The following is a 21139-nucleotide window of genomic DNA, read 5'->3' as shown; positions in this document are numbered from 1 at the left end:
AATTAATAGTTTTCACTTACCTTATTCACTTCTTACAGATATCTTCAACATATTTTCACATATCTGATTTCTAAACGTTGAGCAGTTCCCAAAAGCAAAGTCAATATTGCTCATTATGAATCACTTATTACGGCTTTCTGTTGGAAAAACAAGCCAATCCGTTGAAGCAGGGGTATTCTCTGATCCCTCTTTTTCAGAATCCAAACAAAAGAACAGATTAGCATGACTCATGAGTGACTGAGAGCAGCAGATTTACATCTTTTTAAAGCAATCGTTTTAGTTATACAACCAGAGTATTTTCAGCGTAGAAAATGGCGCACAGCTAACCCGTTGCATATTACTTAGTCATCCCTATAAGGTTGTTTTTACCACCATCATGCCAAACAACAGAGTTAACTCAAGGTTATTATTAAAATGAGAACACTGAGGGCTCGTTCTCACCAGGTATGTCTTTTAATGCTCAACCATGATTCAGCACATTACACAGAGGAACTAGTTGAACACTATACACTTCTCTCCCTATTCGCCCGGTCACAAACAAACAGTATTTACATGAACCTACAGGGATCTGCATGATAAGACATCAATTCTCAGGAATGAATGAAGGAAAGAAGGAGCAGGGAGGGATTGAGTTCACGTCCAGGAGGTCACAGGATGCTTCACGACACAAAGGTTCACAGCACCCTAAAAAGCACAAGTCGCGTCTGTACACTTATAGCAACAGTATAAAAAGAACCATGGGAGGGGGGGGAGGTATCCAACGACCGGTGGAAATAGAACAATGTCGCCATCTTCTGGGGGTGGATCACACACCTGCTCAGTACAACAGAACAGACAACATTTAACTTCAAGAGTCTAAGTCAGTCTAGGGATGAACACTTACTATCTAACGTCAGGAACAGCATCCATCTATTCATCTATTTGTCTACTTATCTACAAACATCTGCTGGAATCGGTACAAAAAGACCCGAAAGTCAGACTCCAATGGCTTTGAGGAGAGAAGGACCACACCGGTGTTTGTGCATGTTTCAGCCCTTAAACTATTTATATTCACTTGAGAAAACTGCAGATGAAACAATGTTTTCCGGTTATCTTTAAAAAGAAGACATTTTTTTCTGTTTTCATTTGGGAATAGAATCAATCAGCAAACTCTTGCTTGAGTTTTGTAATTCAATCAATCCCAAGATTCAAATTAAAACACAAAAAGGGGCTTGATGAGTGTCTACACTGTTGATTAGACCTCCTTTAAAAAGGTATTATGTAAACAGAAGTAACCATTTTCTTCATGGTTAATTATTTATTTATTTTTGATTTGCTGGTTTTATCTGGTTGGAAAGTCACTATTAAGTGTTTTACTTTGAAAGAAACACTCTTAATAATAGTGACATTAGTCATTATTATTAAAGTTCTGATTAAAATAAAAACAAAGTAAGGAAATGTTCATTAGAAGCCCGGCAACTCAAGAGCTGCTTATATCTGATCCCTAAGTTAATAGTAAATATTTTATTAACCATCAACAAACATTTTAAAGCTTTTTATAAAATCGGGTCTTTTTAGAAAACATTACAGATCAAAATGAAAGCCCAGTTGAGTTCAAGGCTTGTGGCTTCTGCACAGTTTAATTAACTTTTTCATTATTGTAGTCATTGATACAGTGAATAAAGAGACTAAAACATGAATACTAACCGATATGGTCCAAAGAGAAATAGCTTAATTGTGGGTCTAAACAGCACTTTCACCAGTAAACTTATAAGACAACAGCCTGAAGAGTCCTGCTGGAACATCTGCATTTTAACATCTGACACAGGAGTTTGGGTTAATAATCCTGATGATTTACAGCCAGCCTTAATTCAAGATGTTCTGACAGTTACTTTGAGGATTTGTATAATTAAACACACAGGAGACACGCAGGAATAGGTGAAATTTAGCATAGATTCTTGCGTGTGAACATCTTAAAAATATCCCCAGAAAATGTCTAACAGTATTGTCCTTAAATGACATGCCATGCTGATTTTTTGGGATATTCAGTATCAGTGAAAGGCCTCGATCAGCACGCCAGGTTCAACTGAAACATCACTGAGCCAATCAGTTATGGCTCTTCTTCTCAACAGGCTGCAGCTCACATGTAAAGCCCCCAAATGACCCACACACTCTGAGTTCAGATCTGAAATGAGCAGGGACGGCTCGAGTGAGGAGCATCTTTCTTTTCTTAAAGTTTACTTTTGTCTTCCGATAAACCCTCTTTCCTCCTCCTCCGGGTGTCACCTGGTACAAATGGTGAGCCAGTGGCACGGCCTCAATCAGACTATAGCATGTGTGTTACCGTGCTGGTTGGTGTGTGAGTGGTGGCTGTGTTTCTGTTTAAGATCAATTATTTCATTCGTTTCTTGTTGATCGTGTGTGTGTTTGAGCTTGCCGTGCACGTGGAAGTTTCCACCCTTGCCCTCGTCGTGTGTGTGTCTTGGGTCATTGTCGACACGTGTCGGATCTTCTTGTGTGTTTGTGGGTGTGCTCGGTTCCTCTGGATTGATGACTTCCTCGATCCAGCTCCTGAAGCGGCTGACTCGGGTGTAGAGTGAGGGAGACGAGGGGCCGGCGCAGCCGTAACCCCCGGCAACGACCCCAGTGAGGACCCATCGACCCGTCTCCCCCTGACACACCAGCCCGCCTCCAGAGTTGCCATCACAGCGGTCGTCGTGGAGGAGGCTGGCGTCTGGAGGACTGCCGGCGCACAGGGTGCCATGGCTGGAGAAGCTGTCGCCGTAGCGCTTCTTACATTGCCATGACGACATCAGAGGGACCCAGGATGCAAGAACTGAGTCTACGAGAGGATGGAGGAGATGAGATGAAGAAGCAGCGTGTCAGAAATGCTGACCATCAACAACAATTGATTTCAATGGATTGATTGTATTTGATTAATTCTTCTAGTGAAGCAAATAGACTCAAAGGCTTCAGCCTTCAGCTGCTAGAGGAAGTACTTAGTCAAAGTGGTGCTTTGAGCGAAACTCTAACGTCAGCTGACTTACGATCAGTAGGCGATTAGAGGGAGGTTATGATGACATGTGTTAGCAAAACGATCAAAATGCCGCTCCATCCTCTCGCTGTAGAGGGAGTGCAGGAGCAGAGGGTACTTTGGTTTGCCTTATTCATTCAAACTTTATCTGACCGGTTTTTGACGTTTATGTCATGATCTGTGTGTTGATTAATTCATGGAGCTGTCTGATGCAAAAGTAGACAGATTTTTAAGAGTGATGTTATTTCTGGGTTTTGCAATTAGCAAATGAACTGGCCGGAATCTTTTGGGAGCTGCTCACAGTTAAACGTGGTAAAAATCTACTGCTTACGCTGTCAAAACTAAAAGATGAACCATTAAGGAATAATGATTACCATGTTGCTCATCTTAGCTAAGCGTTTTAGCATGCTAGCTAACAGCTGACATTTGTTAGCAGTAAACACAAACAGCAAAGACTCAAGGGGATTTCTTTAACCACGAACCAATAAAACGATTAAGATTATTTTTTCATGTGTAAAAAAACCACATACCTGGTCCGGTCCAGCCAGCAGTAACCACGACAACACAAGAAGATGGAGTAGTCCCTGCCGATGCTGCGTCTGCAGCAGGAAGGCACGCTGCGTTGATGTCAGGGTCAAAGGTCAGACAGTGACCCTTGGTGCTGGGTAGCTTCAACAGAGCCAGATCGTGACCTCCACTCTGACCCTTGAACTTCCTGTGAACTACCACCTGCTCCGGGGTGAGGGTCCGAGCCCCGACGCGCACCACGTACTTGGACGGGTCGCTGCCAAACCTGCAGGGAGGGGGCGAGGAGAACCTTCAGTTGGATTCACACTTAATGGTGTCGGGTGGTGCCACTGAAGGAGCCCCCGGGCGTAGGAGTGGATTGAGAGTCCAGAGAAAGATTTACCTGCTGACACAGTAAGCGGAAGTCAGGGCCCAGCAGGGGCCGATCAGAGTGCCGCTACAGACCGGACCGCCGGCGTCTCCTCGTGACTCGAGCCACACCGAAACCTGCCATGGCCACGTGGTGCTGACGGAGAACAGGACAAGATCTTAATCTCAACTCATTTCTTTCAGTTTTTGAGGCAGTGGGCTCTTTTTGTCCACTCGTTCATGAACGACTGTTTTGCCCGTTTATGCTGACTATACATTCTTCTTGTATTTATTTTGAAAGAAACTGCTGCAGTAGATTTAGAACTCTTAACTCTGTGCACAGGAGGATTTTAAAAGGGAGGACCTGCGCGGCCCCCAGTAAGGGGCCACAATGTCACCACAATGACAGCAGAGGACTGCCGCAGAGCCTCGGGCCCCAAAAAGCCCCAAGGTACTTTATGGCAATTCAAGTTGTTGTATAGAATGTTTCCATGGATGGCCTAAATCAAAAAAGTAGTTTCTTGAAGATGATTTAATGCATTCAAACTTACCCAAACTTATTGTAAGACCTCTCACATTGTGATGAGAAGTTGTGTTCACATGGTACATATTCCCCTATAAAGTTGTGTTTAATCAAGTTGTTAAAGAAAATGACCAAACGTGTTCTTGGGTCTCTGTGTGTATAATGAAGCTGCGTTGTGTTGTCTGCTTAATGGAAACTAAGAGGCCAAAGGCTAGCACAAAGTCTGTTTTGTTATTCACACTTTAAAAAACACAGTACTACGGCTTCATTGTGAGCTGCTGAGCAACAGGACAAAGCCACAGATACATTTAGTGCGGCAATGTTTAACTGATTATCAACTATTATATTTGTTGGAGTCATTTCTGAAAGCAATCGTTGGTACCAGCCAAAGACATGGAGGTACCTGAGCATATTTTCCTCCCCTTGGCGTCTCCTCTTGTTCTCCTCCTCCACCAGCTTCCTCAGCCCACAGCTCAGCTCTCGATGCCCGGCGGCTACGGCCAATTCCCGCGGCGCGACGTCACACCTCAGTCCAGCGTCCACCCGGCGCCTGCAGCCCCGGGTGCTCTGACCGAGAGACGGACACTCTCCCAGGAACTCCTCCTTGCCCGTGCACCTCACCTGGTCCAGGTGGATGGGCCCTTTGCCCTGACCAAACCCTCCGGCTGCTACAGCTCCACCACTGAGGAGAGGGAAATGGTGGCGTTATACACATTTAAAAAAAGGCTTTTTAAACCTGTCTCTTTTATACATATCAAATATGAACCTGTGTCCAAGTTGTCTGCACACCACAGCAGCATTGAGGTCATTCCAGCCCGAGTCACAAATACTTCCCCAGTCGCCGTGGAGATACACCTCGACTCGACCCTCCTTTCTGCTGCTGCCCCCCACAAGTCGCACCAGGGGACCTGGGGAGAAACAGACGTAGCTCATTCGTATTCATGTCGGGGCGCCTTCGCCCCCCCGTCTGCACGCACAGCGAGAGGTGCGTCCGCTGACACTGTTAAATGTTACCTGCAGTCTGTTGCCTCTTTATTCCGCCTCTATTCTCATTCTAATGGCCCGTGTGTCTACAGGACACTCAGTAAACACCTCTTTATTCTCTCTGCTGTCAACATGTGGCATTTAAACACTGATGTTTTCACATTGAGGAAATGATACGGTCCGAAAAACTGGATTCTTTCTTTTACAGATTAGATAGAAACATATTTGGCCACGCTGAGGTATGAGGGAATTCCTGCGGGGTTTAATAAAGTAAAGCATGAGACCGTAACCCTCTACAGGGACAGTTTGCCCTTTTCATACAAAATGTATTGCAACCAAACATCTACAGTGCAGTGCAATGATGCTTTTGTTTTTGTTGGTTTCTTCCATACTTCCTTGGTTCTGATCACCACAATTGCTTTGCTCTAAATAACAAACAAAAAATAACACATGTATAATAAACAAGACAAACATTTAAAAAATCCAATGCAGAAGAGGTGAATAATACATTTTGCATGCAGGACCAATCGCATCTCAACTCTTACCCGTGGAGGGTGCGATGACCGGCACGTCATTGGTTTCTTGACTGAGTCTCCTGCACCGGACACCAACGTCCTCGCTGTGGGAGCAGTCGGTGCGGCCCCAGATCCCGTGGGGACAGTCCAGGAGGGAGGTCTCGGTTCCCTCACAATGGACGTCGTCCAGCAGGATCAGGCCGACGCCCTCCCCGAAAGTCCCATCTGATACGACCTCAGCGTGGCCCCTGGAGGTGGAGAGAAGGTTAAGGTTTTTACTCCGTTTGCACCTTGGACACCAAGTTAAAAAATACCCAAAATAACACATGAAAGCTTATGCAATATAATGTCTGTTGGCTCTAATCATTTAATGATCATCTTCATAATGAACCGGATTTCTCATTTCTTCTGAGGCTTATAATTGATAATCAGCCAAAGTAAATTATAATTAATTATAATAAAACCCTCAATGAGTTTAAGTAATAGAACCATATGCTCAGGTTGATACTTGTTTTGGGGGTTTAGATGCTCTCTAATGATATACGTCGGATGATGATAGCAGCGGGCAAATATTCATTTGTATTGGTACACATCCACACCTGTAGCCCAGCTGCCTGCAGACCACCTGTGCATGCTGCTGGCTCCAGCGGTCGTCACACGCCGTCCCCCAGTCGCCGTTGTGGAGGACCTCCACCCGACCCTCCCAGGGACTGTCTCCTCCAACCAGCCGCACCACCCCATCTGAAACAGGTTCATATTGTGTCTGTTATAAAGATGTAAATGGCCAATGACGGCAGAAATATTTGACTTCATGCAAAGTCCTTAATATTACTAATGTCAACTTTGTGTATTGCTTTGATGAATAGTAGCTGCAATTTATTGGCCAGTAGATGTGTTACTCCTCAGTTCACATAAATCCTTCTTGTCACTAAGAGGAAGTTGCTGCTTCATGCAGTGATGATTTATTGATGTCCAGCGGCTATAAATAGCAGCATGAAGCCCATCAGGGTGTACAGTGAGGCGTGTGTGCTGCACATGTACCTGTATACGGGCTGCAGGAGACCCCTGCATCCTCCATGTGGTCACAGTTGTGCTGCTCCCAGTCGCCATGGGGACACTGCTCCAGAAAGAGCTCGTTCCCCGTGCACTTCACGGCATCCAAGAGGATCGGACCTGAGCCCTGACCAAAGTGAGCCCACGACCAGGCCTTCGCCACCCCCCTACAACACACACATGCACGGCTTTATCTTTGCTTACAGATGGGACCTGATAAAGGTGTGAAAACATTTACATGTCAGCTTGAGGGGAACATGAACATTTCATGGTCATCCATATAATATATCTAGGAGTGTGCTGTTTAGAGATTGTGAATGTCTGTGGAACAAGTTTTTAAAGAAATTGTTATTTCAGTCTGAACCAAAACAACATTGACACACACCCAAAAAACCACAACATCAGCACTGCTTCTAACAATACACCTTCTCAGGTCAATGTTGATTCCACATTTCAATCTGACTCTTGTTCTTATAAAACAAAATTATATATAAGAAGATATCTGGAAATATCCAAAAATAAATCTAATTTATATAAATAATAAAAAGATCCTGAATAGGATATTTAAGTGGTGATTAATTATTGATGCTGAAATGCTATCAAAAGTAAATGTGTGTGTGTGTCCATACTTCCTGCTCCTGTGTGTAGCTGAATCTTTATTAACTGAACGCAGTTGTTGAAAGAAAAATATCAACTCTTTTTTAGATAATATTAATTTAAATGTAATTAATGATCTTAATCCGAGGGGAATATATATGTATCAAAATGATGTTAGTTATGTTAGATGTGTAGAAACAGAACACTATCACAGTAGCACAAGGATGTCAGTTGGGAAAAATGTGAAAATATGAAAAAGTGTAAATGTACGTCACACAAATATAACACACAAAACTATCTAGTTGTGGAAAAACAAATGGCTTCACTTTGTCTTTAGGCGTAAAAACACCCATCAGTGTGCAGCTGCTTGAGAACATGAGCATGAAAACATCTATTATTCAGAGGCACGAACACAGCTGGCGAGACTCCCGCTGCGTTAAAGCACAGGAAATAAAACCTCATGTCTACATGGAAGCAGTTCATTTTCTTCACAGCTACAACGGCATCATCTGTCACTCAAAGTTGTTTGGGATGATACATCTTCTCTGGGGAAACATACCGTGTGTGTGTGTGTGTTAGGAGGGAGACACCTGCAAGAATTTGAACATATCAGCTTGAACAGACACGAGTGCCATTGACTTTTAAAAATCACTTAATTGTAGGTTTTTACCTCTCTGAGTTACACAAAACATTCTGCTTTGCAAATATAATCTGTAAAGAGAAAAGTTCCCTCGCCAAAGCACAACTCAAGTGTTTTGTAGTCCTCCAGGTAAAATAAATCAGTACAAATTGAGGCCATTCTACATTCTAGTAGAGCACATCTCTTCTGTTCTCCTAGAGAGGAGGACAGAGGTGCATCTCATTCTTAATTTCACCTAGTTCACACAAACAGACTCTCAGTTACACATGCAGAAGCCTGTCAATCCCTACGGTGGAATCGGTTCCCTGCTAATGTTTATTCATCTTACGGCTTTTCCTATTCTGCACTGTTTGTGGTTAACAACTCTCATCAAAAGACTCAGATTGAGCATTTATCTGAATAACATTTATATCATCTTTGTGGTCAAAGCCTCTTCCTCTGTTGTCTCTTTTGTAAACACATGAATGAGTCACTGCAGCCCACTGGATGACGTATTTCTTCACCACGGTGAAACTCGCCCCTGCAGTTTATTTTGGGCCAATCCCTCATACATGGCCCTGCTGCTGTAAATACAGCCTAGAAGACCAAAATGTGAATTAATACGCAGCCAAAAATAGTCCCAAGGAGAAGCATTTAGTTTGCTTCTATTTAAGTCTTTTGCTATTTTTTTTGTTTTAGGATATTACTTTTTGGTTTTTTTAGGGCCGGGACTCGATTAGAAATATTAATCTAATTAGAGGCTTTGTAATTAATTGAAATGAATCGCATTTTAATTGCATAAATATTTGACCTGAGAACAGTGAGAAGTAATTTTTTTCACATGGATTTTTATTTTTGTTCAACCAATTCCAGCAGACAAGTGTATAAATAGCATATTTAGAAATATAGTACTTTCAGAAATTCAGGTAGCCTATAGGTAAGTAGACCTTCTATAAACTATGTTTTTTTTAAGTAGACCAATACTTTCAAGTACATTCAGAACATTGGTTATTTTTTCAGACGTGGACTTAGTTACCCTGGTCCTTAAACCAGTCATCTGGTGCAGTGTGGGTTGGGTGTGGGTCCTTGTACGTCCACGCTAGCTGCTAATTGTGTAGCGTTGAGGTGATACTTGAGGCTCGATGTGAATTCCTTGTTGCACAGCTTGCACACAACCACGCTCTTATCGACGCTTCCATCCGTGTGTTTATTATAAGAAGATTTCCCATTCACGGGGCCACCCGACACGGTCTCGTCAGCTTCTTCGTTCATGTTCACTGTGGTTTGTTGTTGTCTGAAGTCATGAACGCTAGTTGGTGCTCCAGTATAATCGGTCCCCCCGAAACTCATCCAGAGAGAAACGTTCCGCGGTGCAAAAAATAAGTCTAAAAATGCGTAAAAAATGTTTAATGTGTTATTTTTTGTGTAATTAATTCATCTTAATTAACGCGCAAAAGTCCCAGCTCTAGTTTTTTTATTAAACTAGAGATAATGGTATTCAAAACGCAGCATCGCAGCACAATCAGGACTCAGAGTACCTTTGTTAGTTAACAATAGCAACAGCAGTGCAACAGAGAAACAAAAGACGCAGAACTGTGACTGAAATGTCCAATATTATTTAATGATTAAGATTAAACTGAAAAGATTTTCTTTGACTACGGTTTTCACTATAACCATTACTAAGGACTAAGAATAAGCACTAAAAACTGCTAAATCGACATTAGTGGAAGCGAGGAGATGAGATGAATTCAGAAAGTATTGTTGGTGACGGATGTGTTCATGAAAAGGAAACGCCCCCCCCCCGATGTACCTACCCGAAACCCAGCTGTCTGCAGACGACCTCCGCATCTCTGTCGTCCCACTGGTCGTCACAGACGGAGCCCCACCTTCCTGCGTGGAACACCTCCACTCGACCTTCAAAGTCTTCCTCGCCGCCAACCAATCGCAGCGGAGGACCACTGCCTGAGAGAGGATATAGAAACACACCTGTGTTAGCATGACTGTAATGCAAAGTAAGACACTACCACACAGTATAGTTTTAATTATTCCCTCAAGTCAAGATAAATCTCTCTGCGTCTCTCAGCTGTATTGAAGGGGAAACCATTCAGTCCGGTTGCCATGACAATAAGGAAGTCACCCTGACCTTCTGGTGCAGCACACACTACTGCTGCCTCGTTTCCATGGCTACAGTCACCGGTGACAAACGTCCTGCTCCGGCACCGACTGAGGGTGTTCTCGTCACCGCGGCAACCCAGGCGCTCATAGTGGAAGAGGCCTGAGCCCGAGCCGAACTGCGGCTGCCGCAACGCCGCGCCAATGTCCCTGGTAAAAAATGTTTTAAAAGTGTCAAAGATGGCGTCCGTCCTGAATGAGGTGAGGGGGGGGGGGGTCATCTTCTCTTACCCGAGGCCCAGCTGCCTGCAGATCACACTGGCGTCTCTGTCGGACCAGTGGGAGTCACACACCGCGCCCCACTGGCCGTTCAGGTAGACCTCGACCCGCCCGCTGCCGGAGGTCGAGCTGCCAACCAGACGCGCCGCACCTGAGCCCAAAAAAACAGCACGAGACGAGATTGGTTTACAAGAACAGCAAACCGCATACAATGAAATATTCACCAGCAGCATCACACTTTCATGAGCTATTAATTGTTTAAAGCTTCATAAGTAGATTTTTCCAGACGGCATCAGAAGCTGAAAACTGTAATGACACTGATTCCTTTCGCTTTGCTTGGATCTAGATTAACTCCTGAAGGAAATCTTTGGCTCTTTAGCCAGAGAGAAGGAAGTGTAACAAGTGGAGCAGGATAACAATGATTTAATAAGAACACCTGCGTTTTATTCAGGGTTCGAAATGACTTAGGACTCTTGGGGGGTCCCCTAAAATGTAACTATAAAAAATACTGAAGACTACCTTCCTACACTATATACTGCAGGCAAAATTATATTGACATATTTTGAAGGTGAGATAATGGTCTTGGGATGTTTTTCATGGTTTGGGCTGGTCCCAGTAGTGTAGTGGTGTCTGGAGAAGTGGATTGGCTATAATCAAACAGGTAACCCTCTAATTCTGGACCAACAAAGTTACAGCACCTTATATAAATCCCTGACATGACAAAGTGGATAACAGGTCATTCTTTCCTTGAGCAAGGAAGTTAACTAAGTTACCTAAATCCAGCAGGTGTCCTCATTATGGCAGCACCATGCACCTTCAAAGGGCTTGATGAAATACAAATGGTGTTTCTCATCCCTTATGTTAATGGGTTTTATAAAACAACTAGCCGCTTTTTTTTTGGTTAGTAAAAAAAAAAGGAAACGATAGTGAGCTCAACATTAAATTATTAATAATGTAATAACAATAACTTATAACAAAATCTTATTTCACCAGTAAATTACTGTTAAACGACAAAAACAATGGGAAAAGGGTATTTTACAACAACTTTGAATGCAGCACAAGGCTGGCGAGGCGAATTTCAAGTGAACGCAACATCTGTTTGTTTTTTAGACAACGGCAGCTACAGACTGTTCAGTGAAACACAGACACACTTTACACCGTTTAGCTGTCAGTATTTTAACCGTGGTTGCTCCATTGACATATTTAAAATATATATATATATATACACACTTCAGCTGCTAGCTAACGGTAGGCTAACGTTACCTGCTGTCCAGTGTAGTGTTTACTAGCGTCCCGTGCGGCGCTGTTTCACTTCCCTCTAACGTCCGTTTTCGGAGCATCAGGGAGAAGCGGGAGGCATTTTAGTGGCCTCTAAATAAGGCACCGAAATCAGAGTTGCCATTCGGTCTGGTAGATAACGGCCGTTAAGACACTTGTACGTATTAGCACCGGGTCTCGGACCCCCCACACCCCAAAAACATTTTCCCATTCAAAACTCACAGACTTGAATTAAGTCCTCGCTATCTTTCGTAATCACTGACTGGACCATTAGGTTGGTTTGCTAGCTTTGAATAACTAGTCTAGCTAACTGCTAACTGTCTGCTGTTAGCTGGCAGTTTGTTTGGCTTCATACACACACAGCTAGCAAGAAACGTTGACAAACGCACTCTTCTAATCATCTAAGTTAATGCAACTTTTGATATAGGAACACCAACTCCAAATATTTTACTATAATAAGCAATCATTATGGAGATATAAACATAATCGAAGCACTTACGGGATTTTCATGAGGGTTCTTTAGATTTCACTCTTTGTGAGGCTTCGTTTTTGCCGCGTTCAATGACCTACGTGTCTGCGTCACAGACCACGACAACAACCTGTGACGCTATTGGCTGCCCTGATGCTGCCCAATCGCGCTAGGAAATAAAGTAATTTTTCTTATAAATATAAAACGTCACTAAAGACCTATAATTACACAATCATTTTCAATGTTAAAAATATTTTTCGGGGACCCCCCAAAATCTAAAAATAAATTATTATGGGGGGGTCCCCAATGGCTTATGGGGGGTCCGGGACCCCCTCAGACCCCCCTCATTTCGAACCCTGGTTTTATTTCTTGTTGTTACTCTGTGCTGTGATATAAAGTGTCTTCCAGGTGACCTGTGGCCTTACCCTGGTGGCAGTCGCAGTAGGCCCATCCAATGGCTCCAGAGTTTTGCCTGAAGAAACACCAGGGGTTGGACTCTCTGTCCGGGTTCCTGCAGTAGCTGTGGTCGCCCAGCCCTCGGCCCGGGTACTGCATAACGTAGTCCGGGAACTCGGTCCACTTCAGACAGGGGGCGCCAGAGTCCGTCTGGGACACGGTGCCGTTATAGTATCCCAGCTCTGTGAATCCCTCGGAGCACGACAGAGGCACTGCACAGAGGAGGAGGATGGGGAGAGTGGGTGTGTGTTGAGGAAGATGGGAGAATTTAATATTTTGGATGGAAAGGAGGATATTGTGGTTGAATGTGAATAAGAAGGCGGGAAAGTTTTGGAGAAGTGAGAGGAAAGGAGGAGTGGAGTGGCTCTTATTCAAGCCACATTATCCCCATGTCTGTGTTTGATGTGAGCATGAAGGCTTACATGGCTGATTCCATCACGCCTTCCACTGCCCCAGCAGGATCCCTCCTAATGCATTGAGCCCCGATGATCCACCTTGAACTGGTGAAATTCCCATAACCTTAAACCAGCCCCTCGCTCAACATGGAGGTGATCACACACTTCCAGTAATCTTTCCTGAAATGGAGCGAAGCTTAGACGGACACAGAGTGAAACATCAAAGTGAAGCAAAATTAGGCCACAACATATAGAGCAAGTTGTACAGATTCATAGAACCAGGACAACGGACTGATTATTTGTTTATTTGTTACATATTTGTCTCATACAAATAATCAAACCAATTTTATTGGAATATTTCAATAAAAGCCAAAAATAACCTGTCAACATCACTGGAGGAAAAATACCGGAATCACCAGCCATTGTGATTCCTCCTCTTGTTGTATTAGTTTTTTCTCCTCGTCTTTCTCGTTGCGTCCATCTATTCTTTAATCTTTTTGTTACTAGTTTCTGTAGTTTCTTTTCTTTAATCCTGGTTACTTGGTTACTTTCTATCCATATGTTGAATTTATTTAAGGCCACTTATCACCTCTACCTTCTTTGTAGGATTTCAGTCTTCTCTGCACACATTTAAGCTTTCAGGGTGTTTGAGGCCAAGCAGCTATTAAAATGTGATTAATGGCAGAGGTGCTCCAGCAACCAGACACAGTCTTATCTCTCCAAGACACACAGCTTGGCCACCGTGGAACCTTATCTACACCGTGCAACCCTCATGCCCGACGGACATACACACCAACAGACCTGCTGCATGGTGCAGAAAGACAGACACACAAACTGAGAAGATAAGGAGAGCAGAAGGAGGAGAGAGTCAGAGGAAGAGGAAATCATTTAGGTAGAAATGCACCAAACTGAAGCAGGAATTGCTCATCAAACAATAAACAATGTAGAACACACTCAGCCAAAAACAGCCTTTACTGAGATCCAAACCTCAAAAGGACTCGGACTTCACGGTCCAAAAATGTGTCCTGTCCCTTTAAGAGACTCAGGAAGAAACTGAAGCCAAGTCGCGTCCGGAGCGCCGCCTTTTCCTCTTCAGATCAACACGTAAGTCGCCATTTACGGGCTAAACCTTTATTATGAACTCTTGAGAAAAGGACTCTACGATGTGTGTTGTGCCCCAAGAGGTGTTTTAAGAGCCGTTCTGCCGGGAAAGGCTGCTCCCTGCAGCCCAATAAAAGAATGTGTTGTCTTCTTTCGGAAGTATTCGGACACGAGGTCCTTTCAGTAATCTCACAGTTCATCACATATTCATGAAGTAGAAAATGAAACCAAGGAACTTGTTATTGTTAACAATAAATCAATAATCGCAATATTTGCAGATTCATGAACTTTGACTATTGTGTCAAATGCATTTAAGAAAAACAATGAGTGGACACAACTTCACGCCTTAATGTTCATGTTTCATTACTTTTCAGAAATGGCCTCCAGTCTGTTATCTGAGGAGCAGCTTCTTTGTCCCATCTGCCTTGATGTGTTCACTCGCCCGGTCTCCACGCCGTGCGGACACAACTTCTGCATGTCCTGCATCACGTGCTACTGGGACGACATACCAGTCAGCCAGTGTCCTGTCTGCAAGGAAACTTTTGAAAGCAGGCCGGACCTCAAAGTCAACACTTTTATCTCCCAGCTGGCGTCGCAGTTCATGTCTCTTCAAGTGAGGGACGCTCTCGCCCGGAGTCCCCAGGCCGTCTGCGGCGGCGCGGTGCCGTGTGACGTCTGCACGGACGCCCAGCGGGAGGCGGTCCGATCCTGTCTGGAGTGTCTGACTTCCTACTGCGACCTCCATCTGGAGCCTCATCACCGAGTCGTGGGCCTGAAGAGACACACCCTAGTCGAACCCCTGGCGAGCCTGGAGGACAAGATCTGCAAGGACCACAGCCGACTCGTGACGTTGTTCTGCAGGAACGACGGGGCTTTGTTCTGCGACGTCTGCCCTGTTTCGCACCACGTGAACCACGACATGGTTCCAGTGCGGCAAGAGCACCAACGCATCAAGGCTCTGCTGGGGGACACGGAGGCCAAAGTGCAGCAGATGATCCAGGAGAGGCTGCAGAAGGTCCGAGACGCAAAGGCGGCGGTGGAACAAGGCAAGACAGAAACCGATGATGCGATAGAGAACAGCGTGCGCGACTTGACGGCGCTGGTCTCTGAGATCCACAAGAGCCAGACGGAGTTTGCGAAGGTAATCGAGGAGAAGCAAAGGGCGGCGGAAGAACACGCCGCTGGGTTAATCGGCGGTATGGAGAGGGAGATCACTGAGCTGCAGAGCGCAATGATGAAGCTGAGGGACCTGAAAAAGACCGAAGACACACTATCTTTCCTCCAGGGCTCCCTGAACCCATTCGTCCTTCCGCACACAATGGACGTGTCCGCCATCGCCTTTAGTGGACCGGTGGAGATCCGCCGCGTGCAAAGTTCTTTTAGCAAATCGGTCGCTCAACTACAAATGACGCTGGTTCAAATGAGCACAGAAATGAAACGAGCGTCCGAGGGCAGCGGCGTGGTCGACGTCGCCCAGCTGAGATACGTGCAGCAGTACGAAGTGGACGTTGTGCTCGATCCGGACACCGCTCACCCGCTGCTCATCTTATCCGCGGACGGGAAACAGGTGAGGTACGAGACGGGCGCCGCTCCGTTTCCAAACCCTCAACCCGGTAGGTTTACGGAACATCTCGCCGTTCTGGGAAAGAGAGGCTTCTCGTCGCGCAGGTTTTACTTCGAGGTCTTCGTGGGCGGAAAAGTCGAATGGTGCGTGGGCGTGGCCGCGGCGTCGGTCAAGAGGTGGGCGCTCGTCCCGGGTCCTTGCTGTGGCCTCTGGGCAATCTCCTTCTTCAATGAGAAGTTTGAAACCTTCAATTCTCCAAATGTGGCGGTACACTTTGGGAAAGTGGAGCGGGTCGGCGTGTTTGTGGATTATGACGCGGGGCGAATCTGCTTCTACGACGTGCAGACAGCGACGCTCATTCACTCGTTTACTGAGTGTCTCTTTAGCGAAGAACTGCATCCATACTTAAATCCTTGTGACAATGAATATGGCCCAAACTTTGGGCCCATAGTAGTTCTTCCTGTAGATCATACCGCCTAATTTGTGGGATATTTACTGAAAATACAACTGTTTATTGTTTCATAAACTGGTTTATGTATATTTACAAAAAAAAGGTTCATGGGAGGGTATGGGAATAATTTAAGGAGACGTCTTGCTTTCCTATTTTCTGTCTCTATTGTCTTTCATTGCCTGAGATCTAAGACAAGACTTTATATAGAAAAATAAACACATTACTCTTAATGGGGGGAATAGAGGGTGTAAGAAAACAGAAGAGTGAACTTAATAGATGGTTAAAAGCACCTGTTTTGTCCAATGAGTAGCCTAAAATCATTTAATAACACAGAGGCAGATCCTTTTAAGATTTGAGCACCTGCAGCTTGCTTGAAAAGTGAAACAATCAATAGCGTTAATATTTCCGTCTATAATTTCATGAAGTAGTATTGAAGTGTTTTTGGCTCCAACATTCAGTCACTTAAGTTGGTGGCATTAAAGGCCACACAGTTGCTCATAACAGGTCTTTCTCACTCATATATGTCACTGTATAAACGTATTCATAATACTTCAAAATAACTTCATTTAGCTCTTTAAGTTTCAGAGTGCTACTTGAACCCAATTATTCAGTCTGGCCAATGGGTAAATTGAAGGAGCGGGGGTCTAGTGGGAGGCTGAATACGCTCGATATCCAATATGAAGGCATCCCTACTTGGAAGATCCTAGAGAACAATGTCTTCTTGTGAGCGGTCATACGGGTTCTTGTGTGAAGTTTATGTTACGTTGATAAAATTACAAACTATTTTTAAAGCTCTGTAATGGTAATACAACTTGTTTTGCTAATAAAGTAAAAAAGTATTGCATAACTTTATTTTTAGTTATTTGTGTTTCATTGTTTGGGGGATGGGGTGTTTAAGGCAGAAACTAAAAGAAATCTACCATAAAACAACAATGATTAATGATTCATTTAAGGGCAGGATGTTATCAGGGCTTTAGCGGAGCGTTAAGTTTAAAGTTGTACAAATTCACCAACCTGCAACTAAATTCAAACAATGTTCCCACTGGTAAATATGAGTAAACATGACACGTCTATAAGGGTCCAGTGTTTATAGCTCACAACAGTTTTGACTCGTCAAAGCACAAACAAATGTAAAAACAGCAGAATTCTACTCGGTTTCAGGCCTCATGGCACTCAATGGGATACTCGATTTGATCTTTATGATCAAAAGTTCTTGTGTCACTTGTTAAAACATTTAACTATTTCATCTAGTGATGATAACAACACTTAAATTGTCAGCTTGATCAAATGATATTAAAATAAAACCATTTTGTTCATCTTTACGTAGAGGAATGTATTTGAAAATGTCTTTGTTTGGATATTATCACCGTGCTCTTAACTACTTCCACCTCCTCCCTCGACATGTTTGTCTCATTCATGTTTCTTTTATTCATCTCAACACCCGCGGCTCCAGAAGCACACAAACTCCTTATTGCCACGACAACAGTGCTCTGCCCATCGCCATGGGAACACTCAGTCTCCCTGCTACCCATAATCCATTTCCCAGGCACAATGAGCATTTGACACGGTTCACACATTGCTTGCTGTATGGGGGGTGGGCGATGTGTGTGTGTGTGTGTGTGTGTGTGATTTGCAGAATATTTGTACCAGCAATCCAGGTGCTTTTTTTACCCTTGAGGTGGTTTACACTTGAACTAGCAGGTTCAGCAGGTGAGACGTGTTTTCAGAATGTGTGCACGGCTGTAAAAGCACAGATATCTCTTTGATGGAAATAAGCCAGAGAAAGGAGGCGCTCCTCGCCCCACCCCCCAACATGGCCTCCCTTCACGCCTCTCACGGATGGAGGCAGAGAAAAGAGGGGAATTAAACGCAGAGGGGTGCAGGCCGTAGGGAGGAGGAGACGAAGCAGCGAGTGAGGGAGTAGGGCTGAGAGTTAGGGGATGAAAACAGCGCCAACTGAAGGGTTTTAACGAGTGTCTGAGTCAGAATGTGAGTAAACTGCAGTAAAAAAACAAAGAACGAGGCGAGGCCGGATGGAGGGACGCTTGATTTGAGTACAGACAGGATGAGAGTGTCCCCTCCCACTCACCTGAGTTCTGCACCTCGTTTAAGTAGCTGTCCTCGGCCACCACCTGCAGACGGGAAGAGAGCAGCGCGTTAGACAAAGGAGCCCAACGTCCGCTGGTCAGCTGCACCACTCGGCCCATTATTTAAGGAAAGAAAAAGCATGTCATGAAGTCATATTTTCTCTGCTATGGTTACGGGTCACTTAAAGGTAAAGATTAGCAGAAAGTCTCTCAGTTAGTACACCAACATTCTGTAACCTCGTTCCAGTACCTCCACCGCTGGGGAGGATTCTTACATCCACCTGTAAGTATGATACTAATAAAACAATTGGACAGAACTGTCCTCAGGGGAGGACATTGTCTAACTGCAACCAAATGTACATGAAACACAGACCGACTGCAGCGTATATTTTAATGTGTACATTTAGATGCCAACTCGTTTTAAAGAGCACAGTAAAAATGTCATTGAGACTTTTTTACTGCAGGATTCTGGTGGAGGTGTTTCTTCTCTCTCTCTCAGGTCCAAGCCAGCAACCAGAGAGAGAAGAATGAGGCCATAAAGCAAAGCAGCATGTGTGAATGAGTTTATTCATTAACAGCAGGGCGCACCAATCAAAACAAGTACAACCCAACCAGGTGTGTAGCGTGCACACACACACACACACACACACACACACACACACACATTACTAGGCAGTATCAGACGATATCTGAAAAAACAGAGTTGGTTTCATTTTCAGAAAGCAGGTCACACAGCAGTGGGGCACTTTGCAGAACATGAGGACACACACACACACACACACACACACACGGTTTTGCTGCTGTGGGGGCAGAGGAATACGACACATTTCACCTTCACACATCACGTTAAATCTGCCCCTCAGCACAACAACACACACACACACCCTCCGCTCAGCCTAATGATATTACAGCAGGAACAGGTGACCTGTGGTAGCGAACATGGGTCCTGATATCTCTGTTGATATCAATCACACGGCTCGATTACAGCAGTAATCGGTCATGACGCTTCTACAGCTGCGTCCAGGGCTCGCCGTGCATATGCACACAAACACACACATACACGAGGACTGTAACGACGGGACCAAAGAAGAAGCAAGAGTCCCTTTCTGCTCTGAGAGAAGATGCTTTTCTGCAGAATACAGATCTGATGTTGATAGTCTCACTTTTTGGTGCTAAAGGATGTTTTTGTCCTCAGTAGATTTTGCTCTTGTGACAAACGCTGTCATCCCGCATGAAGGCCATGGATAATGTGTTTGGTACTTTAATTTGAAGGTTGGTTTTGCACATGTACGTTGGCGTGTGGGGGGCTTTGTGGGACCAGGTCACCTGCCACAAGGGCAACTTCATCTTACAACTTACTGCTCTGACGTGGAGCTGCCTTTAATGTTTGGATCTATTGAGTCACGGAAGCTGAAGAAAGCCGATTTCCGTTTGCGAGGCCTTTTACTTCAACATCCTTCAACGTTATGTCGTCTCTCTCTCTGCATTCAGTCTTGTTCGGATGAAAATAATTTGTCTACTGAAGTTGAAATGAAAAAGCCAAGACGCAGCTTGCAGTGTGGGGGGGTCTAATTACATTCAGCACATACTCCACTGATGACTTTGATGCAGCTCATATACCACACATTAGCACAGAACAAAATAAGAAAAATAACAAATGAATGAATTTGATCATTAATGGTTGATTTATCTTTGATTTGTTGTTTTGCGGTTAGAATACTTTAAAACATTGCGCACCTGCTCCGCCTGTTTCCTCCTCCAATGTCCGAGCAGGTTGATCGGCTGTGCCCCCCCGCTGAGACCATGCATGACGGCGTGTGTGCGCGCGCGTGCGCGTGAGCCCTGTTAATTGTACAATGCGCTTTGAATGCGCCAGTAATTGACTAAACGGCAGATTGGAGGTGTTTGGTGCTCTTTTCACTCCTTGACCTGCACCTGCTTTGTTGCCCCGAAATCAGCCCCCGGTGCTTTTATTCTGAAGCACGGAGGAACACACGAGTCTGTTCTGAAATACTTGCATAAACACTGATTATTAATCTCGTTATCGACCTAAATCAGGTTCTATGCGCAACGCAGCTCTTGTCATCAATGCGTAACTGTCACTTGGGTCACAAAAAAAGCAAAAAACAATAAAAAATCAGGCCACATTGCGAGATCAAGCCCCGCGTCGTAATCATCTTCATCATCATCATCATCAACACAAGCACCATCAGAAAGGAGGAGTACTTACCTCCGCCACTATCGGCAGCCAGAGGCAGGCGGTTCCGATCAAGCACAACATGTCCCGGCTGGTAAGAGCCATCCTTCCCCCCGGTGGGTCCCCGTCAGAGGCAGAGCGGCCGCCTCTCCTCTCCCATCTCTCTGTGTGCCCGACCTGGAGCCGCCGGAGGAACCAAACGTGGAGGCTGACGATGGTGTACGTGGGAGGTTTTACGCACAGAGGACAGGGTGCGGCACTGTAACGGAGAGAGGGAAAGAGAGAGAGAGGGAGGGAGAGAAAGAGAGAGGGAGAGAGAGAGAGAGAGAGAGGGAGGGAGAAAGAGAGAGAGAGGGGGAGAGGGAGAGGGAGAGAGAGAGAGAGAGAGAGAGAGGGAGAGAGAGAGAGAGAGGGAGAAAGAGAGAGAGAGGGGGAGAGGGAGAGGGAGAGAGAGAGAGAGAGAGAGAGAGAGAGGGAGAGAGAGAGGGAGGGAGAGAGGGAGGGAGAAAGAGAGAGAGAGAGAGAGAGAGGGAGGGAGAAAGAGAGAGAGAGAGGGGGGAGAGAGAGGGA

The 21139-nt window shown here is 44.9% G+C and overlaps 2 protein-coding genes across 2 annotated transcripts; one reads left to right on the top strand and one right to left on the bottom strand.

The window, feature by feature from the left end:
- Positions 1 to 431: 431 nt before the first annotated feature.
- Positions 432 to 20852, bottom strand: LOC119213212 (neurotrypsin-like). The gene is made up of 14 exons (XM_037464357.2): positions 20603 to 20852; positions 18375 to 18417; positions 12744 to 12986; positions 10584 to 10722; positions 10324 to 10502; positions 9995 to 10142; positions 6953 to 7131; positions 6511 to 6652; positions 5942 to 6159; positions 5179 to 5320; positions 4816 to 5094; positions 3924 to 4046; positions 3544 to 3806; positions 432 to 2821 (listed from the first exon to the last, which is right to left on the bottom strand). The coding sequence occupies exons 1-14, from the start codon at positions 20672 to 20674 to the stop codon at positions 2301 to 2303; spliced, it is 2691 nt and encodes an 896-aa protein (XP_037320254.2). The 5' UTR covers positions 20675 to 20852; the 3' UTR covers positions 432 to 2300.
- LOC119213218 (E3 ubiquitin-protein ligase TRIM39-like) lies at positions 12997 to 18362 on the top strand. The gene is made up of 2 exons (XM_037464375.2): positions 12997 to 14273; positions 14645 to 18362. Exon 2 carries the CDS (start codon positions 14647 to 14649, stop codon positions 16312 to 16314), a length of 1668 nt encoding a protein of 555 aa, XP_037320272.2. The 5' UTR covers positions 12997 to 14273; positions 14645 to 14646; the 3' UTR covers positions 16315 to 18362.
- Positions 20853 to 21139: the final 287 nt, after the last annotated feature.

Source organism: Pungitius pungitius, chromosome 21, assembly GCF_949316345.1.
Source record: "Pungitius pungitius chromosome 21, fPunPun2.1, whole genome shotgun sequence".
Taxonomy (NCBI): domain Eukaryota; kingdom Metazoa; phylum Chordata; class Actinopteri; order Perciformes; family Gasterosteidae; genus Pungitius; species Pungitius pungitius.
Note: the sequence above shows the minus strand (reverse complement) of the source record. Positions and strands in the feature narration are given on the sequence as shown.

Coding starts and splice junctions, on each gene's coding strand:
- LOC119213212 (XM_037464357.2), bottom strand. CDS start 20,674: ATGGCTCTTACCAGCCGGGACATGTTGTGCTTGATCGGAACCGCCTGC. Junction 5,321..5,941: donor GGTCATCGCACCCTCCACGG/GTAAGAGTTGAG, acceptor GTTTCTCCCCAG/GTCCCCTGGTGCGACTTGTG. Junction 4,047..4,815: donor GGGGAGGAAAATATGCTCAG/GTACCTCCATGT, acceptor GTTCTCCGTCAG/CACCACGTGGCCATGGCAGG.
- LOC119213218 (XM_037464375.2), top strand. CDS start 14,647: ATGGCCTCCAGTCTGTTATCTGAGGAGCAGCTTCTTTGTCCCATCTGC.